The 27978-nt window shown below is 40.1% G+C and overlaps 2 protein-coding genes across 4 annotated transcripts in view; both read right to left on the bottom strand.

The window, feature by feature from the left end:
- iqub (IQ motif and ubiquitin domain containing) overlaps positions 1-19369 on the bottom strand; it is a 47314-nt gene extending 27945 nt beyond the window's left edge. Inside the window, exons 1-7 of one of the 3 annotated variants that reach the window (XM_008111237.3) lie at positions 18366-19369; positions 12810-13631; positions 11058-11192; positions 9364-9531; positions 9061-9236; positions 8704-8859; positions 3086-3296 (exon numbers count right to left, since the gene is read on the bottom strand). In XM_008111237.3, the coding sequence (XP_008109444.1) occupies positions 3086-3296; positions 8704-8859; positions 9061-9236; positions 9364-9531; positions 11058-11192; positions 12810-13599 (1636 nt within the window). In that variant the 5' untranslated portion in view covers positions 13600-13631; positions 18366-19369. Of the gene's footprint in view, positions 1-3085; positions 3297-8703; positions 8860-9060; positions 9237-9363; positions 9532-11057; positions 11193-12809; positions 13632-17810; positions 18000-18365 lie in introns of those variants that run through there. The other 2 variants (XM_003221325.4, XM_062982335.1) reach the window with 2 other exon arrangements.
- Positions 19370-23487: 4118 nt separating this feature from the next.
- Positions 23488-27751, bottom strand: ndufa5 (NADH:ubiquinone oxidoreductase subunit A5). The gene is made up of 5 exons (XM_003221307.3): positions 27571-27751; positions 25492-25536; positions 25056-25172; positions 24274-24339; positions 23488-23638 (listed from the first exon to the last, which is right to left on the bottom strand). Exons 1-5 carry the CDS (start codon positions 27589-27591, stop codon positions 23537-23539), a joined length of 351 nt encoding a protein of 116 aa, XP_003221355.1. The 5' UTR covers positions 27592-27751; the 3' UTR covers positions 23488-23536.
- Positions 27752-27978: the final 227 nt, after the last annotated feature.

Genomic DNA, 27978 nt, shown 5'->3' with positions numbered 1-27978 from the left:
AATGGACCACGACCACACTTCGCACAGAGAACCCTCATGACCAACTGAACATACTGCAGGTGTTAGTGCGAAGCCAGGCAATGACCACCCATCAACATATCTGGACCACACTTGGTACACAGATCCAAAATGGCCAACTTTTCATACTGGCAGGGTTTCGGGAGGTTTGAGCCACGCTTCTAGGAATTGTAGTTCACCCACTCCAAACACAACACACAACACTGAAAGACAAGGCAATTCTCAAATGACCTGGGCACCGCCGGGTCCCCAAGCTAGTAAATAAATAAATAAATAAATAATACAGCTGGTTTTTTTCTTTCTTGCAAACTCTGAAGCAACCAGCTGCTGATGGACTGACACATGTACAGAAATATATATGGACCAAATAGTAATTTTCCATTTCCTCAAAGAACCATGTCTACAAAGCTTCCTTGAACAGCGAACATATGAAATCTCACCTCACTTTAGTTATTCAGGCTCAGAGGCTTTGTGACTTGCAAGATTTTCTTTCAGCAGCACTGTGCACTTAAATGCAATCATACAGCTTTGTGGATGACTACATTTCTTGCCTCTTCATATAGGAAACTATCGTTTTAAAAAGACAATGAATAAAACATTGACATTCCCAATTCATACAGTATAATGTCTTCCCTTTTTTTGAAATGACTCACATTTCACTGACAATACTTTCTTTTTGTCTGTTCTTTCTTTTTTTCAAACTACAAAGTCTGGCTAATGCAGTTCAAAACTTTCAGCTGTATTGTCAAACTTGAGTAACAAACTCCTCTTGTCATGTTCAGTAGGCATGTCCTTCACAAAGCTCTGGAGGACAATAAACGCATCAGATTGCTGTTACAGCGATGTAATATGACACTACAAGAATGTGAAAGCTGTCTTGGCAGGAGGTGAACGAGTGCTTCCTAGAATCTCTAAGTGTTATGGTGATAAATATGACAACGAGTTACTCTATGGGGAAGCAACCAGTCAACAACAAACAAAAACAAAAGCAAACAAAATAGTGGAGCCATGGAACAGGCAGACAGACGTTCAGCAGTAATCTGAGGCCAGACAATTCAAAGTCCTTCCATTTCACATTAGAAGACACATAGAAGTCACAGTTATTTACAAATTCAGATGAGGTGTGCTGCCTTCACAAAACTGAAATTGCACCTTAGCAGCTTCAAAAAAGTGCACTTTGAGGTCATTCAAAAGCCGTATTCACCTGGAGCACCAAACAAACTCTACATTCAGTCCTAATTTTTGGCCGATAATACACACAATGCTTGATATGATATCTATGAATAGAGCTATTTAACACACACACACACACAAAAGAAATTCAAAATTTCTTAAGATCAAATCTCTCAGAAAGGCTATGCCTCACTGAATAACAGAGGTGAAGATTCTATTACAATGTTCCCTCACTACTTCGCGGTTCACTTTTCATGGATTTGCTGTTTCGCAGTTTCTCAATAAACTAAAAAAAATTATAAATAAAAAATTACAATTTACAGCCTAAAGAAGGGAGGAAGAAGAAGCCGAAGGGAGAGAAAAGGAGCCCAAACGGCAACAGGAGGAGAAGGAGGCGATTTATCAACACATAATTGGTTGATAAAGACTGAAAATAGTGTATAACTACTAAAATAATGTATAAATATTAAAATAAATATAGTGTCCTGTTAGGTTTTACAATGTATTGAGTCATGCACTGCTAATGGGCTTCTATTGGGAATGTTGATTGATTGTATATGGGGAATCATTTGGGGAATCTGTTTGGGCTTACTCCAGGTGATTGTCAATGATGCAATCTTGAGTTTGGGTTGGGTCAATTAGTTGATAACCAATCAAGGATTACTATGTGTAATTATATTGTATATAAGGAACCATGTTCAGTGTATCCCCCCCCCTTTTTTGTTGTGAAGTCTATATGCAATTAAACCTATCTACTAGGACAAGAGACTACGTTCTGTGGTGAGTATGTAATATCATCTAGACTAGGGGAAAGACAGGAGTAAAAACTGACAATGGCCGGGCATGTGCTCAAGTGTCTACTGTGATAGCAGGCTGGAAGACTGAAAGTACTAAGCAGGTATAAGCTACTGGAAGGCACTGAGACTTTGCAAGTATAAAGTTAAATCTTAACATGTCTCTACTTCACGAATTCTCACTTATTGCGGGTAATCCTGGAACGTAACCCCCACAATAAGTGAGGGAACACTGTACAGGGATTATTTAAACAGCAGCCCATTGTACATCTTGGATCAGGGACAAATCAATGTAATCTTTGACTTTTAATTGAGTTAAAACTAACTCTTCAATAGAGTCTTGCATTTCTCTTTCATCAATCATAGTTGCTCAAATACTTTAAATCCAGATGTATTTCTGAAGAAGCAATAAACAAACAAGACATACAAAATCCATGAGAGTTTACAAATTTCACTACATTGTATGAAATATCCCACTCTCACAGTGATTTCATTACAGTATGTATAGCCTCAAATAAAACCTTCAGGAAGCAATCTAATAATGGGAGATTAAATGTACATTCTCCCCCACCATCAAATTGGAAAAAGACTATGAATACCACCAGATCCCTTCAAAGTGAGGGGAGGTAGGGTGCCATTGCCTTGGTCCTCAGGGGGCTCAAAAGTGTGCCCCCCTTTCACTTCTAAGGGGCCTTCCTACCTGCTTCCCCTCTGTTCCAGCCCCTTGACTGAAGACTCATCACACAGGTCTTTTACTTAATATTCAGCATCAACTCTCTCTACACCAGCCTGAATTTAGCTTTGTTGGCTGTTCAGGAGAGAAATGAGGCCACTGAGGTTAAATCGGTGAAAAGGTAAGCCCAGATATGGGTGAAGAAAGGAGACCAAAAGGAGGAAAAAGAATGATGACACTGTTGGAGAGATTTGCAGAAATATTGTTGCTGTAGGAGGCAAAGGGGAGATGGCTTAGAGACTGGCAATTGAGACAGCTACAAACTCTCTAAAAAAAAACTCTAGAAAACTGAGAGTTGACTGTACTTACATCTGACTACAAATAAATCATACTTTTCATTTTATAATAATCTATTAAAGCAACTTACATTCTAAAGCATGATAAAGTAATTCAAAATCATCCTTTGTTTTAGGAAATAGTCTTCGATTATACTCTTTCAGCAGTCTATCTGCCCTTTCTCTCTGTTTCCTTCTCTCTTCTTTTTCTTCCCATTCCAATCTCAACCTCAATTCTTCTTTAAGTTTTTTGACCATTTTGATTGCTAGCCATCGTCGGTAATAGGTTTGCATTACAATTGTCTGCAAAAGTGGTTGAGAAACAACAGAAAAGAATAAGAGGAGAATAATCAGAACATGCCAAGAAGATGTAATATCCTATCATATCTCACATTCATTTTGGAAATTACACAAAAATGATATTTCAACAACAAATGTGCTAGACTTTGTCAGAACATCATTTATAACAGATTGGTAAATGTTGAAGTGATTCAAATGGTTAAGATGAGCTGAACATCTCTTATAAATTATTACCCACTAGAAATAATTTCATGGTGACACTGAATAGTAATAGAGAACTTCTGAAATGGAAATGCAGAAAATCTAATGCAGATGTATGCATAACAGTTTTATCTGAACCACACTTACTCCTAAATACTTCTATGCACTGCCAACATGTGCACAATATATTGAAGATGGTTTTTTTTATAGGTCCACAAGTTGGTTCTCGCAGAAGCAGAGGCAGCAGGAGGACATTTTTGCTCCCTGGCTTCAGGTAGGATTTGGCTAAGATTCGGCTAAAATTTTAAACTGAGTGTGGGCTTGGCTCCTGTGGTCAAAGTCTAACTGCTGTGTGACTGTTGCGTTGAAAGAGAGCCAGGTACTTAAGTTGATTGACAGCAGGCATTGTTCCCTGTTAATTGAGTTTCTGGGAAAGCTTCATTTGCCAGAGGCTGATCTCTGAAGGGCAGTTGGTTCTCGCAGAAGCAGAGGCAGCAGGAGGACATTTTTGCTCCCTGGCTTCAGGTAGGATTTGGCTAAGATTTGGCTAAAATTTTAAACTGAGTGTGGGCTTGGCTCCTGTGGTCAAAGTCTAACTGCTGTGTGACTGTTGTGTTGAAAGAGAGCCAGGTACTTAAGTTGATTGACAGCAGGCATTGTTCCCTGTTAATTGAGTTTCTGGGAAAGCTTCATTTGCCAGTGTCGCGCGCGCAAAAGGACACTTTTACTAACTATCCTTTGCAGTACATACAGGAAACAAAACAACATAAACAAATACACAAAGAGGTGGTTTGGGACAGTCTGCACATAAAGTGCGTGCATATTACTTAACTGTACAAAGATCCCACTTGGCCACCACATTCACCAAGAGATGCAGCAAAAGCAAAACATTCCCATCACATGCACCAGCTGTGGCATGTTCCGCTTTTTCACACAAAAACTAGTCAACTACATCTGCTCCAAATGCAAACAGATGACTCTGATGGAGCAGAGGATCCAACAGCTCGAGCACCGTATTAAGACCCTTAAGGACATTCAGGCACTCGAGCTCTTCTTGGACACTGCACAACACGCTGCTGTAGATCTGCAGCCTGCATCACACCAACACCACCATGACCATGATCAGGAACCTTATGGGGAGATCAACTCACAGGTTGACAACCCTCAGGCTTGGAAGGAGGTCACCCATAGAAGGAGACATAGGACCAGGCAGCCTCCGCAGAACTCCTCTGCTCAGCTGGATTTACACAACAGATTTGGAATTCTTACATCATTAACATACAATCAGGAAACTCATCTTGTGGAGGACCACAGTTTCTTAGATACCACTCAGTAGGCCACCCTTGATCAATGCGCAGGGGATAGCCCTGACGGGGACAGTGCTTCACCACATTCACACTTATGTAATCATGCAAATGCTCCATCCCCAATCGTAGACCAGGAGCAACAGGAACATCCTTGGGAGAGTAATGGGCTCTCGGATGTATCTCAATGGATTGTCATTGATTAATGCACTGGGGATGTTGAGGAGGAGGACAACACTTTACTCCTACACGATTCACTTCAACAGGAACACTCTTCAGGGGACATACACACTGTCTTGCACAAAAGGGACCCTGTCAATCCTCAAAGGAAACAGGTCTTGGTAGTAGGTGACTCTCTCCTTAGAGGAACGGAAGCCATCATTTCCAGACCGGATGGGCTGGCTCGAGAAACATGCTGCCTCCCGGGGGCAAAAATACACCATATCACTCAGAGGCTCAGCAGGCTCCTAAAGCCCCATCACCCTCCCCACCTTATGTTGATTCATGTAGGTACCAATGACACCGCTAGGCATACTTTTCAAAAGATCACAAATGATTTTCGAGCTCTGGGAACAAAGCTAAAACTGTATAATGTACATGTGATCTTTTCATCCCTCCTCCCCGTTGTAGGACACGGCTCTACAAGGGCCGGAAAAATAGTACAGGTCAATAACTGGCTCAGAAAATGGTGTCAAGAGGAGCATTTTGGCTTCCTTGACCATGGTCTACTCTTCCAAGAGGATGGACTACTGGCAAGTGATGGGGTGCATCTCACACAAGTAGGAAAACATCTTTTTGCACACAGACTCACAAACCTCATCAGGCGCACTTTAAACTAGATACACTGGGGGAGGGGAACAACAGCCTGGTGAACACTATATTACCCACGACCACAGGGAACCGCCAAAAGGCTAAACGGAGGGCTGCACAAACACAGCAAGGACCACGTACGGAAAGCACAATAATCCCAAATAAACAGCTCAAGGGGAGGTCACAGGGGCTTACATGTCTTTACACCAATGCTCAGAGCATGGGAAATAAGCAAGACGAACTCCAACTCTTAGCACAGCACCACACATACGATGTCATAGGCATCACTGAAACCTGGTGGGATGACTCCATCACTGGAATGTAGCCATTGAGGGCTATAACCTCTTTCACAGAAATAGAACAAAGGGGAGAGGAGGGGAAATAGCTTTATATGTCAAAAACAGTTACATTGCAGAAGAAATGCAAGACTGTAATCTGGGAAACCAGCTTGAAAGCATCTGGATAAGAATCAAGGGAACCGGGACTCAAAAAGATCTTGTCGTGGGTGTCTACTACAGACCTCCAAGTCAGGATGAAGGACTCAATGAAGCCTTCTGTCAACAGCTGACCAAACAGGCACAAAGAAGAGATATAGTAGTCATGGGCGATTTCAATTATCCTGATATCTGCTGGAAAACAAACTCAGCCAAGAGTACAAAGTCCAACAAATTCCTCACTTGCCTTGCAGACAATTTTATGGTCCAGAAAGTAGAAGAGGCAACAAGGGGATCAGCAACTCTTGATCTAATCTTATCAAATGTGGAAGACCTGATCAATACAGTTGAAGTCGTCGGATCCTTAGGGGCAAGTGACCATGTGCTCTTGCAGTATGCAATACAAAGGAATGCTGAAACTAAGACAAGTCAAACACGCATTCTGGACTTTAAGAGAGCTGACTTCCAAAAAATGAAGGAACTACTGAGCGGCATTCCATGGACGCCAGTATTAAAAAACAAGGGAGTTAAGGATGGATGGGAGTTTTTCAAAAGTGAAATACTCAAGGCGCAAATGCAAACAGTGCCAACAAAGAAGAAAAATAAGACAAGTGCAAAGAAGCCAGAATGGATGTCCAAAGAACTTCTAACTGAGCTAAAGCTCAAAAGTGACATGCACAAGAAGTGGAAAAGGGGAGAAATCACCAAAGAAGAATTCAAACGTATAGCCAACACCTGCAGGGAAAAGGTTCGCAAGGCTAAAGCGCAAAATGAGCTCAGGCTTGCCAGGGACATAAAAAACAACAAAAAAGGCTTTTTTGCTTACGTTGGTAGAAAAAGGAAGAAAAAGGAGGCGATAGGGCCACTGCAAGGAGAAGATGGGGTGATGGCGACAGGGGACAGGGAAAAGGCAGAACTGCTTAATGCCTTCTTTGCCTCGGTCTTCTCACAAAAAGAAAGCCATCTTCAACCTCAGCAACATGGAATGGACGAAGGATTGGGGGAAATCCAACCCCAAATAGGGAAACAAGTTGTCCAGGAACACCTGGCCGCTCTAAACGAATTCAAGTCCCCAGGGCCAGATCCGCTACATCCAAGAGTATTGAAGGAACTAGCGGAAGTTATTTCAGAACCACTGGCAATTATCTTCGAGAGTTCTTGGAGAACAGGAGAAGTCCCGGAAGATTGGAGGAGGGCGAATGTGGTTCCTATCTTCAAGAAGGGAAAAAAGAACGACCCAAACAATTACCGTCCGGTCAGCCTCACATCGATACCAGGAAAGATTCTGGAAAAGATCATTAAGGAAGTGGTCTGCGAACACTTAGAAACAAATGCGGTCATTGCTAATAGTCAACATGGATTTACCAAAAACAAGTCATGCCAGACTAATCTGATCTCTTTTTTCGATAGAGTTACGAGTTGGGTCGATACAGGGAATGCTGCGGATGTAGCCTACCTGGATTTCAGTAAGGCCTTCGACAAAGTCCCCCAAGACCTTCTGGCAAACAAACTAGTAAAATGTGGGCTAGACAAAACTACAGTTAGGTGGATCTGTAATTGGCTAAGCGAACGAACCCAAAGGGTGCTCACCAATGCGTCGTCTTCATCATGGAAAGAAGTGACAAGTGGAGTGCCGCAGGGCTCTGTCCTGGGCCCGGTTCTGTTCAACATCTTTATTAACGACTTAGACGAAGGGTTAGAAGGCACAATCATCAAGTTTGCAGACGACACAAAACTGGGAGGGATAGCTAACACTCCAGAAGACAGGAGCAGAATTCAAAACGATATTGACAGACTAGAGAGATGGGCCGAAGCTAACAAAATGAAGTTCAACAGGGACAAATGCAAGATACTTCACTTCGGCAGAAAAAATGGAATGCAAAGATACAGAATGGGGGACGCCTGGCTTGACAGCAGTGTGTGCGAAAAAGACCTTGGAGTTGTCGTGGACAACAAGTTAAACATGAGCCAACAATGTGATGCGGCAGCTAAAAAAGCCAACGGGATTCTGGCCTGCATCAATAGGGGAATAGCGTCTAGATCCAGGGAAGTCATGCTCCCCCTCTATTCTGCCTTGGTCAGACCACACCTGGAATACTGTGTCCAATTTTGGGCACCGCAGTTGAAGGGAGATGTTGACAAGCTGGAAAGCGTCCAGAGGAGGGCGACTAAAATGATCAAAGGTCTGGAGAACAAGCCCTATGAGGAGCGGCTTAAAGAGCTGGGCATGTTTAGCCTGCAGAAGAGAAGGCTGAGAGGAGACATGATAGCCATGTACAAATACATGAAGGGAAGTCATAGGGAGGAGGGAGCAAGCTTGTTTTCTGCGGCCCTGCAGACTAGGACACGGAACAATGGCTTCAAACTACAGGAAAGGAGATTCCACCTGAACATCAGGAAGAACTTCCTAACTGTGAGAGCTGTTCGACAGTGGAACTCTCTCCCCCGGGCCGTGGTAGAGGCTCCTTCTTTGGAGGCTTTTAAACAGAGGCTGGATGGCCATCTGTCGGGGGTGCTTTGAATGCAATTTCCTGCTTCTTAGCAGGGGGTTGGACTGGATGGCCCATGAGGTCTCTTCCAACTCTACTATTCTATGATTCTAAGTCTTTAAAGGAGTTCTTAACCTGCTGTTTTAAAGAGAACAGCTTGATCAACACTTACTGCCTTTAGTCTTCGTGCATGATATTCTTCTGCAGTCACATACTCTTTCGGTTCTATCAGTTTATCAGTGACATTTGACATATAGACTCCGATTTTGGTCATTTGTGTAGAAGTTGTATTTCTTGTCTGCTGCAGCTTTCTTCTCTCAAAAACGGTCTGGGAATAAAATTAAGAAATATTAATCTTCACATTATATATATGTATACAGAAGGCTTGTTCCCTCTGTATAAATTGAATTGGCTCAAAATGTCAATTTATAAGAAATATTACCTCATCTATTTATCCAATATGGCAAAAACTTCCATAGCAGTTATTTCATATTCACATTAATCTAATCTTATTCTTTTGCAAACATACCTGTGTTGACCTACAGAACTCTTCATAGCCTTTCTCTGGACGTTTCTTTGGATCTGTCTGTGATCCTGCATTATGATATTCGGTGCCTGTTTCCTTATGTCTAAATCCACCCAGAAATGGTTTCTCAAAGGTTGGCCTTTTAATCGATACATCTATATCCTGAAATGTGTCTGGATCTGTTGAAATAAAAGCAGTTTTGTTAAATTACCTTCAACTACAAAGATAATACCTGCAAGAACAGAAAAACAACACTTGACTAGAATAAGACATAATATAATGTATATTTGAAATATATGTGTTTACCAGTCTGTACTTTAACAGTTATGACATCAGGCATGTAGTATTCCTGTAGGAGTTTATATGCTTTGATGGGAAAGTTTTCTTCATCAAGTGAGAACATATCAACCTGGATAGTCCCATAAGGCTGAGCACCAAGATCCCACAGGGTTTCGTCATTTTCAATTATTCTCCCTAAAAGTAAATATACAGATTATTCAATTTCATATAAAATAAAGTGAGTATAAATTAATTTATTTAAAGAGATAGAAAAGGGCTCTGGTGATGCCTATGATGATGCAATGGTTGTTATTTTATTTATATCCCACTGTTTCCCCAGTATTGCAACTCAAAAGTTACAACATACATACAAAAGTTCACAGAAACTTGTTTAAATCTATAGAATTAACACCCTTTCAAACAAACCAATGTAAAAGAGAAAAGTCAACAAAGCAGCACGGTGTTAAATGGATACCAGTAAAAGTCATTGTGTCCAGTTGCTAAAAGCCTATTAAAACAGGAAATGCTTTTATATGTCAATGGAAAGAAAGCAAGGAGGGACCCATCCTTCTCTCTCTCTGAGAGCTCCAAAGCAGGGAAGCAGCAATTGATAAGGTTGTCTTCTGTATTCCCATCAAAGGTAGCTGAGAAGGTGGAGAGATTGAAAGACGGGCTTCGCCTGAAGAACTTCAGACCACAGACAGAGGATGCATCTAAACTGTAGAATCAACACAGTTCAAACCACTAACTTCCATTGTTCAATGCTATGAAGTCATAGCAGTTGTAATTTTTCAAATATTTTAGACTTCTCTGCCCAAGAGTGCTGATGTCTCACCAAACTACAACTCCCATGATTTCACAGCATTGAGCCAAGGCAGTCAAAGTGGTGTCAAACTACAGTAGAGTCTCGCTTATCCAAGCCTTGCTTATCCAAGCTTCTGGATTATCCAAGTCATTTTTGTAGTCAATGTTTTCAATATATCATGATATTTTGGTGATAAATTCGTAAATACAGTAATTACAACATAACATTACTGCATATTGAACTACATTTTCTGTCAAATTTGTTGTATAACATGATGTTTTGCTGCTTAATTTGTAAAATCATAAACTAATTTGATGTTTAATAGGCTTTTCCTTAATCCCTCCTTATTATCCAAGATATTCGCTTATCCAAGCTTCTGCTGGCCCGTTTAGCTTGGATAAGTGAGACTCTACTGTACATAAATTCTACAGTGTAGATGCACCCGGAGTCCTTTCATTCCAACACAATTTATATTTTAACATATAACATGTGGGCCTGTCAAACTGCACAAATTTTCCCCTTTCTATATTTACTCTTGTAGAAGGGGGAGGGGCAATCTTGAAAAAATACTGCCTCCCTAAAATGTGATGTCAGACCAACTGTAACACAACAATTACCAATGGCAATGGGCCTCCAGTGTGAATATCACTGGAAAGTTAAAAGCCACACAACAGCCCCTAACTACAGCTATTTGTTGGATGGGAGACTTCTGTGCTTGTTGGAATCACCTTTGTGGTATCAACTCATTCCAGGGTTCAGTCCCCTTGAATTACATTTACCTAAAGATGGTTTCTTCGGAATGTAAAAAAACCCTGCTGTTGTTGATGAATTCCCCACATCAAAACTACAGTTGTTTCTATTGAACAACTTTCACTCTTCTTCTGAATTCAGTTCCTTATTACTATGTAATACATACCAAGTTTCATAATTTGCAAAAGGTGCATTGGTATTTTTAACCGTGTTACAAAGTATTGCTTGATTTGATCCACAGTTCGATTAATGCCAAAGGCCTTAGTGAAAATCTGGATATCAGGATGCAACATAAATTTAACTGAAAAACAAATAAATTCATTACATTATTGAATAACTGAGTATCTAAATAAATGATACACAGAAAATGGAGCAATCATGTATAACCTTTTGGGTGTCATTATTCACAAAAGCAATTAGTCTGGGCACATATTAACAAACTATGGCAATAATCCTATATGGTACAGCATAGCATAGTAATTCTGTAAGCAGATTTAAACTACAGTTGGTCATTCAGTGATCCCAAGATAAAAGCCACTGTGGCCCTGTTTCCAAAGCCATGTTGTGCCTGGTGTTGTGAGAGTCTGATCTGGCTATGTTCCCCTAGAACAGCGGTTCCCAACCTGTGGTCCATGGACCACCAGTGGTCCGTAAGAACTAAATATGGTCCGCGGCCTCACCGTTACTACTATAGATAATAACACAGCTCAACCAAATTTTTTTTCTTGGTGTCTTTGTTTTTAGGCCTGCTCCTGGGGTTATTTAAGCTGCTGATTCAGAAAATTGCATTAGATAGACTACATCAGCTCTAGATTATTAAATATGGTTTTCTGTGGGCGAGCAGATGTCGACTATTGGATGGCATATGTTCTGTATCAGAAACTAGAGCTGATGTGGTCTATCCAATGCAATTTTCTGAATCAGCACTCCAAATAACCAAACCAAATCTAAAGTTGACCAAAATCTGATTTGTAACCCTTTTGGCACTAACGTTGGAGAGTGGTCCCTGGTCCAAGTGGTCCCTGGTCAAAAAAGGTTGGGAACCACTGTCCTAGACAGATACGAAATTATTGCAGCCATCATGGTTGGTACCCTTCAATGCAATCATTTTGTGTCTGGCTATGGGGACAACAACTCTTATTTCCCAAAGATCTCCAACAGGCATAGATTAGTCATTGGGGGGTGGGGGTGGGGGGTGGCAGAAGTAAATTTTTAGTATGTCTGGAGATTTTGGGTTTGTTTAGCATGGAGGAAGTTGACTGCCACTAATAGAATGCCAGCCTAGATTGTGTTCTCAAACAGTGGCACAAAATGCATAAAACTAAAATCACTGTGTGTATTAGGGACACCCCTCTAGATTTCAACAGGAAAGCAAAAAAACAAAAACAAAAAACAAAAAAAACCCACACCTTAGAAGCTCAGTCAATGGCATCACTACATTATTTTAATTTGCAAGGTATGTCCATTCTATTTGTCCTCCTAAAAATGTCAGTTTCCTGGTTTCTTTTCCTAGTTGCTCCCCTGTATGGATAACTTTTGTTATTTTTAAAGATTATGTTTTGCTCTATGTTTTGGTATTGTGTGATACACACACACACACACACACACACACTGTATATGTGTGTGTGTGTGTGTGTATATATATATATATATAATTTCAATTGTATATAATTTTGCACACCTTTGGACATCAGAACAAAAGAAGAAAAAAGCAGAAAAATTGCCTTAATTCTGTTAATGATATCCCTAACAGAAGTAGACTCATTTAATGAATGGGATTTATATAAGTATGGCTTCACCACTAAACAACTGAGTCAACACATCTACTGTAGCTGGATTGACTAATAGGATTCATGCTGTTGTTATTTTGCAGTACATTAATAGAAAGTATATTTAAGGTATCTGACAAAATGTGTACCTGATACGTCAGGCTCTCGAGTATATCTGGCTCCTTCAGACGCCAAGGCTTGCATTAGCATATCTGTAGAAAAATCAATACGTCTTCTAGAACCACTTTCAGAAGCATCTGTAGTTATTCCGCTGGCTGAAGAACCCATGGCACCCAAATTTTGGACATATAAAACATCTTCCTGAATTCCATCAGATTCTACAGGGTGTATCCCTTGTTGTTCTGCCATGCCCGACCCTTGTGACAGGTCCTCGGCCAGTTCCTTAACAGCAGCTACTCCCTGAACTGGTTCCTCAGCAGGAGTTATCTTCACCTCAATATCAAATGTCTGTGATGGTTCCTCAGCAGCAGCAAGGCCTTGCACTAATTCCTCAACATCTGGGGCCTGCACTGGTTCCTCAGCAGTAAAATGTTCTTCAGCAGCATCTGGTCTCTGTCCCAGTTCCTCACTGGCATCTGATTCATATGCTGCTACATCTGGATTTTGTTCCTGCTCTGGTGTCTGCTCTGATTCCTCAATAGGAGTCAGCTCCATCGCAGCTAGTTCCTCATCAGTAGCCTGTTCTTCAGCAGCATCAGGTCCCTGTCCCAGTTCCTCACTGGCACCTGGTTCAGATGCTGTTGAATCTGGATTTTGTTCCTGCTCGGTAGGCAAAGCTACTTCATCCAGCTTTGCATTATCAGCCTGCTGTACTTCATCATCTACAGACTTGTCATGCTCTGCTGTAGAAGTGTCCTCTGCATCTTGCCTTGCAGAATCCACTTCAACCAGGTCACCTGCCTCTTCTGGATCAGCCATTGCTCCCTTTTTCAAATTAACCAGTCTTTAACCTTTATATAAAATGAAAACAAAATGTAAAGGAAAGTGTGATTTTGAATGTAGACACTTGGACTACAATCCTCAATCAAATGACTTATTCTTTGCACTCCTACACAAAACACAGGGAAGAAAACAGACTAAATCACCCAAAGTTTAAAATTCTACCAACATTTCTTGCCTCTCATTCATATATTAATGTATTTCAGCCTTTTAGATCACATTTTTTTAATCATCTGAAAAAGACCATCTTTGTGGCTAGGAAACTTTATTCCGTGGGAAGTCCAACTAGCTCACCCCTACCCTTACCCCCATTTCCTTTGCTACTGGGAGAGGAAGTTAAGACCTTCTTATTTAGGCAGGCATTTGGCTGATTTTTAAATCAGATGGTGGCATAGTGTTGATAGTGGTGTGAAATGTTCTTATTCTGTTTGTTTTTAATTATGATGTATTTAAATACATGTATTTAACCTGTTTTAACTATATCTGTTCTTAATAGTAAGTAAAGGTAAAAGGTTCCCCTTGACATTAAGTCTAGTCATATCCGTCTTTGGGGGATGGTACTCATTTCCATTTCTAAACCAAAGAACCGGTGTTGACCATAGATGCCTCTGAGGTCATTTGGCTGGCATAACTGCATGGAGCGCTGTTGCCTTCCCACTGGAGCTGTACCTACTGATCTATTCATATTTGTATGTTTCGAGCTGCTAAGTTGGCAGAAGCAGGGGTTAACAGCAGGAGCTTACCCCACTCCGCAGATTCAAACCACCAACCTTTCATCAGCAAGTTCAACAGCTCAGTGATTTAACCCGCTGCGCCATTGGGTTAATAGTACTGTTGATTAATTGTTGTTTCAATTTCTATAATGCATGTTTTAGTCAACTTTTGTTTCAATTTTTTTTAAAAAAACAGCATTAGATCCTTTAGTAGGAAAAAGGCAAGATTATAAATTGAATACATAACAAGTACTCAATACTGCCTGTGACTTCGGAGTGTTTGAAAGCTAAACCCACTGAGGTAACACGAACTGTATTTTCTTTATCATCCATTTTAACATTTCGGTTCTAAAGTTGTCCTTTTAATTTCTATCTACATAACAATAAGAAAATCAACATATTTAAAAGCTAACTGTTTTTAAAACTTGGATTTTAAAATCTGGTATCCATAAATGACAGCATTTGTCTATCTAAAGAAGTCATTAATAAGCTACTTGAGCAGATGCCTATTATTAAATCTAAAAATTTCAATTTGAATGAAAAAAAAGAAGAAAAGTTCCACCATCTGGAAATCTTTGAGGGAATCAAACCATAAGATTTAAAATTGTAAAGCTAGGCTATCCACATAAGGAAATTTTACCAATACACCATAAAACTCATTCACCCATTTATTCACTTTATTTCAGAGATAATTCTATTGAATTTTTCTTTTTGTGAGTCACCATATTCTTTGTCTCACAAAGGTTCATCTTCTGCAGACCCAATTAAATTCTACGGAATGCAATAAGTAGGCATTGCTACACCGGAAAATGATCATTAGTTTAAAAATTGGTTGAGTTCAAGGTAGGTTACACCAAATTAGTGCTACAGCTAAACCAGAGTTAACTAGGTTGAAATACCAGGACAATTCCGGGATGAGCATTATTCCTGTTCTGAGCCTAGCTGTATTCTTGAAGGGTGGAGTTTTCCTCCAAAAATACAATTGTAATTTACTCCTGTATAAATCAAAGTATTTGGGGATGGGTTGTTCTTCAATGGTCAATCAAGGTTATGTTAGCTTTACAAAAATCTATTTATGGTAGGTATGAAAACTGCTAGCCCTGCCTGTTAATGTGCAATAATAGTTTCTTCTCTTCCTGTTGTTGTTGTTATTTGGGGAGGATAGCTATGGGGACTGTAGGAAAAGTGCTTACACCTAAACATCAGGAAGACTATTTTGATGGCAAGAACTATTTCACAGGAGAATGCGTTTCCTCAAAGTGTAGTGGAATCTTCTGCTCTGAAAGTTTTTAAGCAGATGCTGGATGGCCATCTGTCAGGAGTGCTTTAATGATGTGTTCTTCCATGGCAGGGGGGTTGGATTCGCTGGTTTGTGGTCTTTTCCAACTCTATGGATTCCATGACTGGTTTGATGACTTGACACTGCAAAATGCACATACACTGCTATATTCACTAACATCTTGCCTAGTCCACTTTTTCACTTCATCTTGTTAAGGTGCAGAATTTAGCACCAAAGCATGGAAGTTACTTTTAAAACTAACTAGTAGTTGTAGCACTAAGATCACTAAGATCCCTTCTACACTGCCATATAATCCAGATTATCAAAGAAGATAATTCATATTATCTGCTTTGAACTGGATTATATTAGTCAACACCACCAAACAATCCAGTTTAGAGTGAATAATCTGGATTTTATATGGCAGTGTAAAAGCAGCCTGAAAGTAGTTATTACTCATACTGAGTTTTTAAAAGTCTTACATGGGCTTTGCATGTGTAGGACCCATTTTGTCATTACTGGCACGTTGGACAAATATGTTACCCCAAAAACGTACAAACATTATTAATTTGTGTTGTGTGCATTCAAGTTTTACTGACGTGTGGGGACTTTAAAGAAAATCAATTATAGGGTTTTCTTGGCAAGATTTGTCCAAGATGGGCTTGCCTTTGCCTTCCTCTAAGGGGCCTTCAAGACAGGCCCTAATATCCCAGGATCTGATCCCGGGTTTTCTGTTTATCCCAGATTATCTGGCAGTGTGGGTTCATATAATCTAGTTTAAAGCAGAAAACCTGGGATCGGATCCTGGGATATAGGGCCTGTCTGGAAGGGCCCTTCCACACATTTATATAATCCAGAATATCAAGGCAGATAATCCATAATATCTGCTTTGAACTGGATTATGTGAGTGTACACTGCCATATAACCCAGTTCAATGTGGATGATATACAGCTGTGTAGATGGGGCCTAAGGCTACCATATAAGTAAAGGTTTCCCCTGACATTAAGTCCAGTTGTGACCGACTCTGGGGGTTTGGTGCTCATCCCCATTTCTAAGCCGAAGAGCCAGCGTTGTCCATAGACATCTCCAAGGTCATGTGGCCGGCATGATTGCATGGAACGGCGTTACCTTCCCGCCAGAGCGGTACCTATTGATCTACTCACATTTGCATGTTTTCGAACTGCTAGGTTGGCAGAAGCTGGGGCTAACAGCGGGCGCTCATTCTGCTCCCGGGATATGAACCTGGGACCTTTTGGTCCGCAAGTTCAGCAGCTCAGCGCTTTAACACACTGTGCCACCAGAGGCCCCAAGGCTATCATATGAAATCCAGATTTTCTGCTTTGAACTTGATTATATGGCAGTATTGATGTGGATTACCTACTTTGATAATCTGCGTGATATGGCAGTGCAGAAGGGGCCTGAGACAATGCAACTTGCTCAGTGTGGTTTTCCATGGCTGAGCAGGAACTCAAAACCTTGATCTCAAGAGTCACAATCATTCCAGCATCCAAATCACTACAGCACATTGGCTCATTTTTATGGACTTTTATTTCAGTCATTCTGCAAACTCTTATGGATTCTTTATTTCAGTCATTCTGCAAACACTCCATAAATGAAACAATCAGAGCCAGCAAACACCTCCCAACGAAGGATTACCCCAGGCAGGAATCAGCCAGGCCTTGAAGCTGCAAAGTGATTAGTTGCAACATTCACACTTGCTTCCAACAGACAAGAGTTCTTTCTTCCGCCCTGGACCTTTCACAGATATATAAACTTCCCTTGCCAAGTCTCCAATATACAGTAGAGTCTCACTTATCCAATGTTCTGGATTATCCAACACATTTTTGTAGTCAATGTTTTCAATACATCGTGATATTTTGCTGCTAAATTCATAAATACTGTAATTACTACATAGCATTACTGCGTATTGAACTACTTTTTCTGTCAAATTTGTTGTATAACATGATGTTTTGGTGCTTAATTTGTAAAATCATAACCTAATTTAATGTTTAATAGGCTTTTCCTTAATCCCTCCTTATTATCCAACATATTCGCTTATCCAACATTCTGCCGGCCCGTTTATGTTGGATAAGTGGGACTCTACTGTACCTCACAATCTCTGAGGATGCCTGCCATAGATGTGAGCGAAATGTTAGGAAAGAATGCTTCTGGAACACGGGCATACAGCCCGGAAAACTCACAGCAACCCATTCTGTAAACTGCATGGTTGTTTTGTTTACTCGTTGGTCTGCTTCAAAAAACATCAATGTTTACATTAGGAAAAACTTCAACGAAGAAAAGTTTGCCAACAATATTTTTCATTCCTGGGAAAGCGACATCTGAAGTTCAGACATCTTTCAAAGCTAGTCTTCTAAGAGTTTTGGACTTCAGTTCCCAGAAGGCTCAGCTACCTTGGGAAATATTCAGGCATTCTGGGAAATGAAATCCACAAGTGCCGGACTAAAGGCAATCAGGATCAAAAAGCTCCCAAAATGCACCGCGAACCTCTAGGGGTAGAAACTCATTCACTTCGTCTGACTACAATCCCGAAGCGCTTTGCGCCGCAATGACAAAGGCTCTTCAAGGACGCTGCCGCGCAAAGCACGCTGGGAACTGTAGTCGGGAATTCAAACAAGGACTGCAACTACCGTCTTCTCGCCATTCCATGCCCTCTCTGCCTCGGTTGCCTCTCTTCCCCGCCTTGGCAAAATAGTAATAACCTCCCCTCTCGAAAATAAAAGGGTAAAATGCTTTACCTTACCGGCTTGAATCCATGGACGCCTCGCAGCGACTCTTTATCCCTTCTTCAGCTCCACCGAGAAGAACAAGCGTCTCTGTAACCGTAGCAACCAGCATACAGTGAAGTCTCGCGAGACTGGACCCATCCGTTCACAACATAGTGTGATCAGATATGTTGCAGAAGATCATAGGGAAAGGAAGCCTCATATGTAGCTTTGCATTATATTGCATTTTCAAACGGTCTTCTCTGAATAGCTCTTTGACATTTCTATAGCTTTCTATTTTTATTATTTCTGTCTTCCATTTCCAGTTTATGTTTCCTTAGCTATGGATTCAGCCACCCACATGCCTTGAAATTTTTTTTAATCCATCAAACTTTGATTTTTGCCATTTTATACAAGGGACACAAGTTGACTACGCGGTAGCATTAATGCAGTTTGGTACCACTTGAACTGCCATGACCCAATGCTATGGAATAATCATGGGAGTTGTAGTTTTGGAAGATCATAGAATCATCAAGTAGGAAGAGACCTCGTGAGCCATCCAATCCAACCTCCTGCCAAGAAGCAGGAGAATTGCATTCAAAGAACCCTGACAGATGGCCATACAGCCTCTGTTTAAAAGCCTCCAAAGGAGCCTCCACCACACTCCAGGGCAGAGAGTTCCACTGCTGAACAGCTCTCATAGTTAGGAAGTTCTTCCTAATGTACAGGTGGAATCTCCTTTCCTGTAGTTTAAGCCACTGTTCCGCATCTTAGTTTCCAGGGCAGCAGAAAACAAGCCTGCTTCCTCCTCCCTATGACTTCCCCTAACATATTTGTACATGGCCATCATGTCTCCTCCCAGCCTTCTTTTCTGCAGGCTAAATATGCCCAGCTCTTCAAGCCACTCCTCACAGGTCTTGTTCTCCAGACCCTTGATCATTTTCATCACCCTCCTCTGGACACCTTCCAACTTGTCAACATCTCCCTTCAATTGTGGAATTACAATAAAGTATGTGTATGTGTATTATATGCACATAATTTATAAAATAAACACACACACACACACACACACACACACACATATATATATATATATATCGTGTCAGGAGCAACCGGAGTTGCTTCTGGAGTGAGAGAATTGGCCGTCTGCAAGGACGTTGCCCAGGGGATGCCCGGATGTTTTGATGTTTTTACCATCCTTGTGGGAGGCTTCTCTCATGTCCCCGCATGGGGCTGGAGCTGATAGAGGGAGCTCATCCGCGCTCTCCCCGGGTGGGATTCGAACCTGGCAGCCTTCAGGTCAGCAACCCAACCTTCAAGTTACAAGGCTTTAATCCACTACTCCGATTCTAAATGTACAATTCATCACCCATCATTGGGACTGGATTGTACATGGGGCTATCATAATTTATATGATCAATCTACAATGTCCAGGCCTACATCATATGCCCACTCAGTATAGAGAAATAGCACATGCAACCAGGTTTTCCAAGAAAACCTCTACATGTTGCAAGAAGACCTTAATGACTTCCTACACTTTCAAAGATGACTACATACAAGCAAGCCAGCATATCAATGGGGATAAACAAGTTTCCTGGCACTGATCCATGTGCCTGAGCTCATCCACACTCTCCCCAGGTGGGATTCGAACCTGGCAGCTTTCAGGTCAGCAACCCAACCTTCAAGTCACTTAGTCCACTACGCCATCTGGGGGCTCCATTAATATATATGACTAGTTCCATTCTCACTTTCATTTATTCCATTCTCAGCACATGTTTAAAGCATTCTGATATTATTCAAGTTATTATGCTGGAAGAAACATGAACAACCTTAGATATGCAGATGATACCACTGATGGCTGAAAGCGAGGAGGAGCTGAGGAGCCTTACAGCCAAAATGAAAGAAGAAAGTGCAAAAGCTGGGTTGCAGTTAAACATAAAAAACCCTAAGACTATGGCAACCAGATTGATTGATAACTGGCAAATAGAGGGAGACAACGTAGAGGCAGTGACAGACTTTTCATTTCTAGGTGCAATGATTACTATAGATGCAGACTGCAGCCAGGAAATTAGAAGACATTTACTTTTTGGGAGGAGAGCAATGACCAATCTTGATAGAATAGTGAAGAATAGTCATCACACTGGCAACAAAGGTCTGGATAGTTAAAGCAATAGTATTCCTCGTAATAACCTATGGATGTGAGAGCTGGACCATAAGAAAGGCTGAGCGATGGAAGGTAGATGCTTTTGAACTGTGGTGTTGGAGGAAAATTCTGAGAGTGCCTTGGACCACAAGAAGATCCAACCAGTCCATACTCCAGGAAATAATGCTCGACTGCTTACTGAAGGGAAGTATATTAGAGGCAAAGATGCAGTACTCTAGCCACATGAGAATATAGGAAAGCTTGGACAAGATAATATAAGTTATTGATAGAAAATATGACAAGAAATTACCTTTCCAGTAAAGTTGTGTTCTTATATATCCCATCTTTTTCTCAGTAATGAAACTCAAGACAGTTAACATTTTTAAAAAATACAGATTAAATTTATACAAGTTTCCATAAAAGCATAAAAGTAAAGCATTTAAAACTAATTAAATAGTTCGGATAGAAATATTAAGAACAAATATATTAAAAGACTGCACACAAACCTTTTAAAAAAGGGAAAATAATGCTGATTTCAACAGGAAAATTAAAAATCCTAATTTTTACAAAAAAGTTCAATTGCAAGTTTCTTTAAAAAATTTGATGTTGCTTAGAAAAACATTTGTTCAGCATTGATCTCCATTTCTGTTCAGTATTAGGTTCCCATCTTCAGCTAGCAGACTCCAGCACAATGCTTCCCACACAGTTTTGCATAATGCCCTCTTGTGGCTTTTCTCGTAAAAGAAGCACCAGAGAACTATAATACAGTAATTGCAGATTCAAGCAAATGCATATGGTGTTGTATGTATTGTATATATTCAAGTCTAGAAATTTGACACTGAAAATTGACACAAAAGACTTGGGTCGACATAACCAGAGATCAATGTATTGTTAAGTACTGTACCTTAACTCTCATCAAAAAGGAAACCATCACCATCTCTGAGTGGCAAAAGGCAAGAGCTTGGTCTGTTCTACAGCCTAAAAGCACTAACCACCTCTACTTTTTCAATTGCAGCAAATGTCCGGATGGAAAAATGGTGGTGGCAGCAGCAGTGAGGAAGGTTGGCCCGACTGCCCTCTGATGTGCTTTCCCTTCTACAGTATGACTCTCAACTTATCCAATCCTTCCTTCTGGCCACAAAGTCTGCCCTTTCCTTACACATTAGGTGAGGTTATACAGAAATGTATATGATAATAGTTTAGTGTCAGTGGTTCAAAGTATTATTATGTTTATTTATATCCTGCTTTTTCTCTTCATAGAGACTCAAAGCTTCTTCTTCATCCACAGTTGTTTCCGACTCTTCGTGACCTCATGGACCAGTCCACGCCAGAGCTCCCTGTCGGCCGTCGCCACCCCCAGTTCCTTCAAGTTCATGCCAGTCACTTCAAGGATACCGTCCATCCATCTTGCCCTTGGTCGGCCTCTCTTCCTTTTTCCTTCCATTTTCCCCAGCGTCATGTTCTTTTCCAAGCTTTCCTGTCTTCTCATGATGTGGCCACAATACTTTGCCTCTAGTATCCTTCCCTCCAGTGAACAGTCGGGCATTATTTCCTGGAGGAGGGACTGGTCAAAGCAGCTCACAACTTAAAGCATTGCAAGACAACTTAAAATTATAGTATTATGATAAGTATTTTTATAGCAATGAGCTCTGCAAATACTTCAGCAGTCCAAAACTTAATATTTCAGCAAGGTTGTTGCATGGCTTACAGGCTTCTGGTGCTAGTTTTTCCAAATGCCCCAGCACACTTGGGTACTCCTTCAGTTGACGGGGGAATAATAGGGAATCCTCAGCTACAAATTGTGAGGCTGTGCTGTTTTCAGGTTGAAAACAACCCTTTCCACAAAACATGAGAAAAAACATGCTAACTGTAGGCTTGATTTATAGGATTGGTAAAGTAGAAGTATATTAATAGTGTCATATCTGGAGATGCAATTATATAGTAAGATGTATAACCATCATCAAGAAAATCAGAAGTCAATGCCAGTTCTTTTCCTATTGTTTTTTAATTTGTTTTGGAAAACTGTTGGCATTTTTTTAAAAAGAAAATGAACGTTTCCCATGCCGCCTAAGCTGGAATACAAAGGAACAGAATCTCTCTCTGTGAAAATTATATTCAAGCAGGCAGGCAGCCTTGTTTGCTCAATATGGATAGAAACATACTATTTCTTGCAGCAGAAATACAGAATTTAAAAAGTACCTCTTCTGGGAAAGGCAGTCACCCATATAAGAAAGTCCACTGCTACCAATGCAAATATTAAATCAGTGGTCCCCAAACTAAGGCCTCCAAGGTCATTTACTTGGCCCCCACCCTAAACTTTAGACTTAGGGTCGCCCTAAGTCCGAAATGACTTAAAGGGACACAACAACAATCCTAATTAACTTGATTATCACATTAGCCAAAAGCAGGCCGACACTTCCCATTGAAATACTGGTAAGTTTATGCTGGTTAAAATTGTTCTTCATTTTAAATATTGTTCTTCCAAGTTTTTTACACTACAAATACGATATGTGCAGTGTGCATAGGAATTTGTTCATGTTATTTTTTTAACTATAGTCTGGTCCTCTAACAGTCTGGGCAACTGTGAACTGGCCCTTTGCTTAAATAGTTTGAGGACTCCTGTATTAAATATGCATACTAAAATTATAAATGACAGCATGTTGCAGAAACAAACAGACCTAATATATGGAGGGACATAAAAGACCTGGTTTTTCTATCCTTCCATCTGAATGAGCAAATGCTTTAGCAAGGTAGTTGATGTGATGGGAGGCCTATGTATCCCTCCCATAGTCTCGTTTAAGCCCACCTCTTCTCAGGGATATGGGCTTGTAATCAATGCACACACCCACATTTGGATCGTGATGCAGTAAGAAATATCTCAGTTATGATTATGTGGGTTTCTCCAAATGCCAGAATCCACAGAATTTAAGTTTAGAGCAGAAAAACTGCTGATGCCCATTCAAATGTGATAACTTTAAAGTAATTTAATTATTAAAAATAGGAGAAGAAACATTTAAGAGGTACTGCATACATTTATTGAAATATCTACAAATAGTGGCCACTATATTGGCCATTTCCACTGATCCGCTGGAGGCTCTTCAATCAAAGGCTCCCATGGTCGCCACTGTGCCATCTTCCTGGCTAAAGTGAGTTCACTTTCAGCCTGTGGACAAATGTAACTTTAAAATACTTTCCATGCTATGACCTTATTAGTCAATATACATTTTGTTAAGTTTGAGAACTCACATAACTTTAAAGATATTCTGTGTATAAATGTACATCAAGATGCAGATTTTAGTTAATATTGCTCCTGACTAAATTTTCAATTGTAGACCATGGTATAAATAGTAAATATCTATGTCTCAAATGTATGAACTGTCCCAATGTATCAGAATGTTGTGCATCCAAGTATGCACCTATTATTTAGAACAGTCTGCTAACTATAGTGGGCTAGAACAAGAATCCTACAATGTTGATTTTTACTCATTATATCTTCAGCTGGATCTACATTGCCTTATATCCCAGGATCCGATCCCATATTATCTTCTTAACCCAGATTATCTGGCAGTGTAGACTCATATAATGCAGTTCAAAGCAGGCTATATGGGATCAGATCCTGGGATATAGGGCAGTATAGAGCCAGCCAAAGTAAAACCTAACTGGGAGTGCTCATTGTGATGTAATGTGTTTCTATATTTAAAATATTTCTTGATTATTGAGAATAAAAAAAAACTACAAACCACATCTGCTGTAGTCAGAGAAATAATGTGATCTTTGCTTAATACAGTACCATTTTACCTGCAAAATCACTTCTTCTATCTGCCCACAGTTGATTTTGTTTTCCAATGTTTCCACATTCGGCTCCTGTAAATTTAAAATCAAATTAATGAACTTGATTTCTTTCACAATGTATATAAGTAATATAGTCTTAATTCTTTTTGGAATGAAAATTACCCAGAAGTGTATTTTCTGTGTTCCATTTCACAGATAGTAATACATTTTAAGAAGGTTGAAAGACCAAAAAAAAGTGATTATTGCAGCCAAGTCAGCCTATTGATCATACCTGTGACTAAGTTAAAGCTCTATATCTCAAATAACAGAATACGTTTATTCATAGATTGAACTCTACAGAAGACTAAAAAAATCACCTACCACTGAAGACTAAATTACCTGAAACTAACAACAAGTGAGTTCTGAACACTTCTTTGGTTCTGGTATTTGACTTGTACTTTTCAATGTTACACATTTGTGTGTTCAATATATGTTACATACTTTTAAACTCATTTTTACGAGAAAATATACTTCTTGGATAGTTCTAAATGAAGCTCAGAGTAATTATATGTTAAATCCAGTCTGAGATACTTAGAAGACACCCACAAGACATGTATGTGTTCATAAAAAATAACTGGAAAAGTATATCATTCCTCATCAAAAATAGATAATTTACTTAGTGGAAATATTTTAATGTAAAACATAATGAAGAAGCACAATTTAATAAGCTTAGAAACACATGAAATAAGGCATTATTACATTTTTTCTATCATGTAATTTGAGATGCTAAAAACATGTGATGTACTTACTGCTTTCACCATATCGAACCGCTCATTCACAATTTTCTCTGTATATTTCCTATATGCTGCTTCTCTGGGGATTGTGTCCAGAGCAGCAAGAATTTTTGTGTAGAGTATCCTGAGACGCTGAAAAGATCACATGGTACTAATTAAACAATAATTTAAAATTAACAGTCTATTCCCTGCACTAAGTATAAAATAAAGTTCACTGCTTTCTTCAGAGGTAACACCATTAATGAAGGTGTAGGCAAAGTGTGATGCACAAAGGAACATGCAGCTTCCGAAAGCCATTTTGTTTTCCACAAGGATTTAAAATGTTCAGGTTTTTGGCAGATTACTAACTTCTAGGACCATCGTGTACAGTTTCACAGACATTATATTAGAAAGACCAAATGTTTGTTTTTGTGTTTATATCCATTTCAGGAAGTAAATATCTTATACTTACATCATGAGGAGTTTCACAAACAGCTAGTCCCACAAGTCCAGTGGTCTGCAAAGTAAAAAATACACAATTACACTGATTATATTCTGAATAGCCAGTGGGTTTAACTTCATCATCATCATATTTATTTGTATTCCACTTTTATCTCAGGATCGAAACCCAAGGAAGTTCACAAACTGAAAAACCAAACAATTTCTATGAGTGTACAACAGCATGTGTACAAAAGCCTTCTTCATAGGCAATGAGTGCACAGGTAACAGGAGAGAGCCCAAAACACCAATTTCCAAAAAAATATTGGGGATAGGAAAAATGAAAATGTCTGCAAACAAGTAGGTCAGTGGTTGTCAACCTGTGAGTCCCCAGATGTTTTGGCTTTCAGCTCCCAGAAATCTTAACAGCTAGTAAACTGGCTGGGATTTCTGGGAATTGTAGGCCAAAACCTGTGGGGACCCACAGGTTGAGAAACACTGGACTATGTTGTATATCAGGATTCATGGGAAAATACAATTCCATCTTCCTCTCTGTCCCTTCCATGCAAGGAAGCTGTATTTGAGAGACTTTGCGAAAAATATATTTTAAAGCAGATAACACATCATGTAGTAGTCACAAGAGCTAAACTAGACTTGAACAGAAAATACTGTGGAAGGGGCTTTGATCATGAAGGAAAAACACAATGGTCTGGTGCACCTCAATAACAGATTTATTAAAGCATGCGTGTCATGTACTAGTGTTAAAGGCAGACGTGTGTGTGTACATATTACAGTAGAGTCTCACTTATCCAACATAAACGGGCCGGCAGAATGTTGGATAAGCGAATATGTTGGATAATAAGGAGAGATTAAGGAGAAGCATATTAAACATCAAATTAGGTTATGATTTTACAAATGAAGCACCAAAACATCATGTTATACAACAAATTTGACAGAAAAAGTAGTTCAATACGCAGTAATGCTATGTAGTAATTACTGTATTTACAAATTTAACACTAAAATATCACGATGTATTGAAAACATTGACTACAAAAATACGTTGGATAATCCAGAACGTTGGATAAGCGAGTGTTGGATAAGTGAGACTCTACTGTATCACATATTACTTCGGATTCAACATCTGATTGAAGATCTCAGATAGTGATGCTATGCAGCAGTTGCAAACAATTTCCAAGTCATCTTTGTCCATTCTCATCATTTTTGAATATTTTATGGCATGTTGTAAAACACTTTCTACCTCCTTGCAAGTATCAGAGATGACACTGATTTCCCCTTTCCACGTTTTGTTTAAATGTTCATTATAGTAATATTAATTCTAATTTTCTGCCTATAACCACTTAATTTGGTTTTAAGTTCTTTTCAGAAGTATAATATCAATCCCTTTCAGAATTTGTTCCAATTTAAGAGCAATTTAATAACGGCAGGCGGAGTTCACATATTTACAGTGTAGTTATTTGCATTCACTCAAACGTAACAGATTTCCAGCCAAGCTCTCCTTCCATCAAAAATTCTATCAATTACGTTGTAAATCAGACCTGCACACCTTTATTTCCCAGTGACATCATGGAGGGCCATTTGACCAAATAACCACCAACCCAGTGACATCAGAGGGGCCACTTCACCTAGCAACAGCCTTTGTGGTGCAGGCAGACAGGCAGGCACACTTTGACTTGTATATATACGGATAAATCCCCTTTTGAGAGGGCTAAAATGACCAAATAATCTAGAGAGAGGGCAGGAAGAGTGCTTCAATCTGTAAACAGCCCAATTGAAAACTTTGAACTTCCCTTCTTCCACAGCATGCCAGTGCAACATGCAATGCTATGGAATCGTGGGAGTTGTGGTTTTACAAGGACTCTAGCCTTCTGTGCCAAAGAGTCCTAGTACCTCACCAAACCAGAAATCCCAGCATTTAAAGGTAGTTAAAGGGTTGTCAAACTGCATTTATTCTATAGAGGCCTTTGGCTTGTCACACTCTCTCAGCCTCTGAGGAAGCCAAAGCCAACCCCACTTCCAAATAAACCGAATGAAGACACAACAATAAAGACATCGCCACCATATCGATAGAGAAACCAGGTCGCCTCCCTCTCACCTTCTTTAGGAGCCCAGCCATAGCAACTCTCCCTGGGACTAACGCCAATCAACCTCAAGCATCAGTCATCACACGCAGCTACTGCGCCTGCGCAGAAGTGAAAGGGACAGCAATACGAGCGCTTACAAGTAGAGGACAAGGGTTAAGGGCAACAGAGTGCGCATGCGCAGTACTCTCACTGTGGCTCCGGCGAACCAAGCGCCCCGGAAAAATGGATTTGTTCTTCCAGGTGCGCATGCGTACAAGCGCTCTCAGACAGCGTCATTCGAGGATAGACTTGGACGCCGCGAATCAGAAGTGAGTAGGAGGAGCCTTTTTCTCTACAGGTCATGCAATCAAGCCTTCGAGGTAGGGGTTCTTGAAGACCTTTGGACTCCAACTCCCAGAAGCCCAAGCCACGTTGGCCAA

This window comes from Anolis carolinensis, chromosome 5, assembly GCF_035594765.1.
Source record: "Anolis carolinensis isolate JA03-04 chromosome 5, rAnoCar3.1.pri, whole genome shotgun sequence".
In the NCBI taxonomy this organism is placed as follows: Eukaryota; Metazoa; Chordata; class Lepidosauria; order Squamata; family Dactyloidae; genus Anolis; species Anolis carolinensis.
This window is presented reverse-complemented; position numbering and strand designations above follow the sequence as displayed.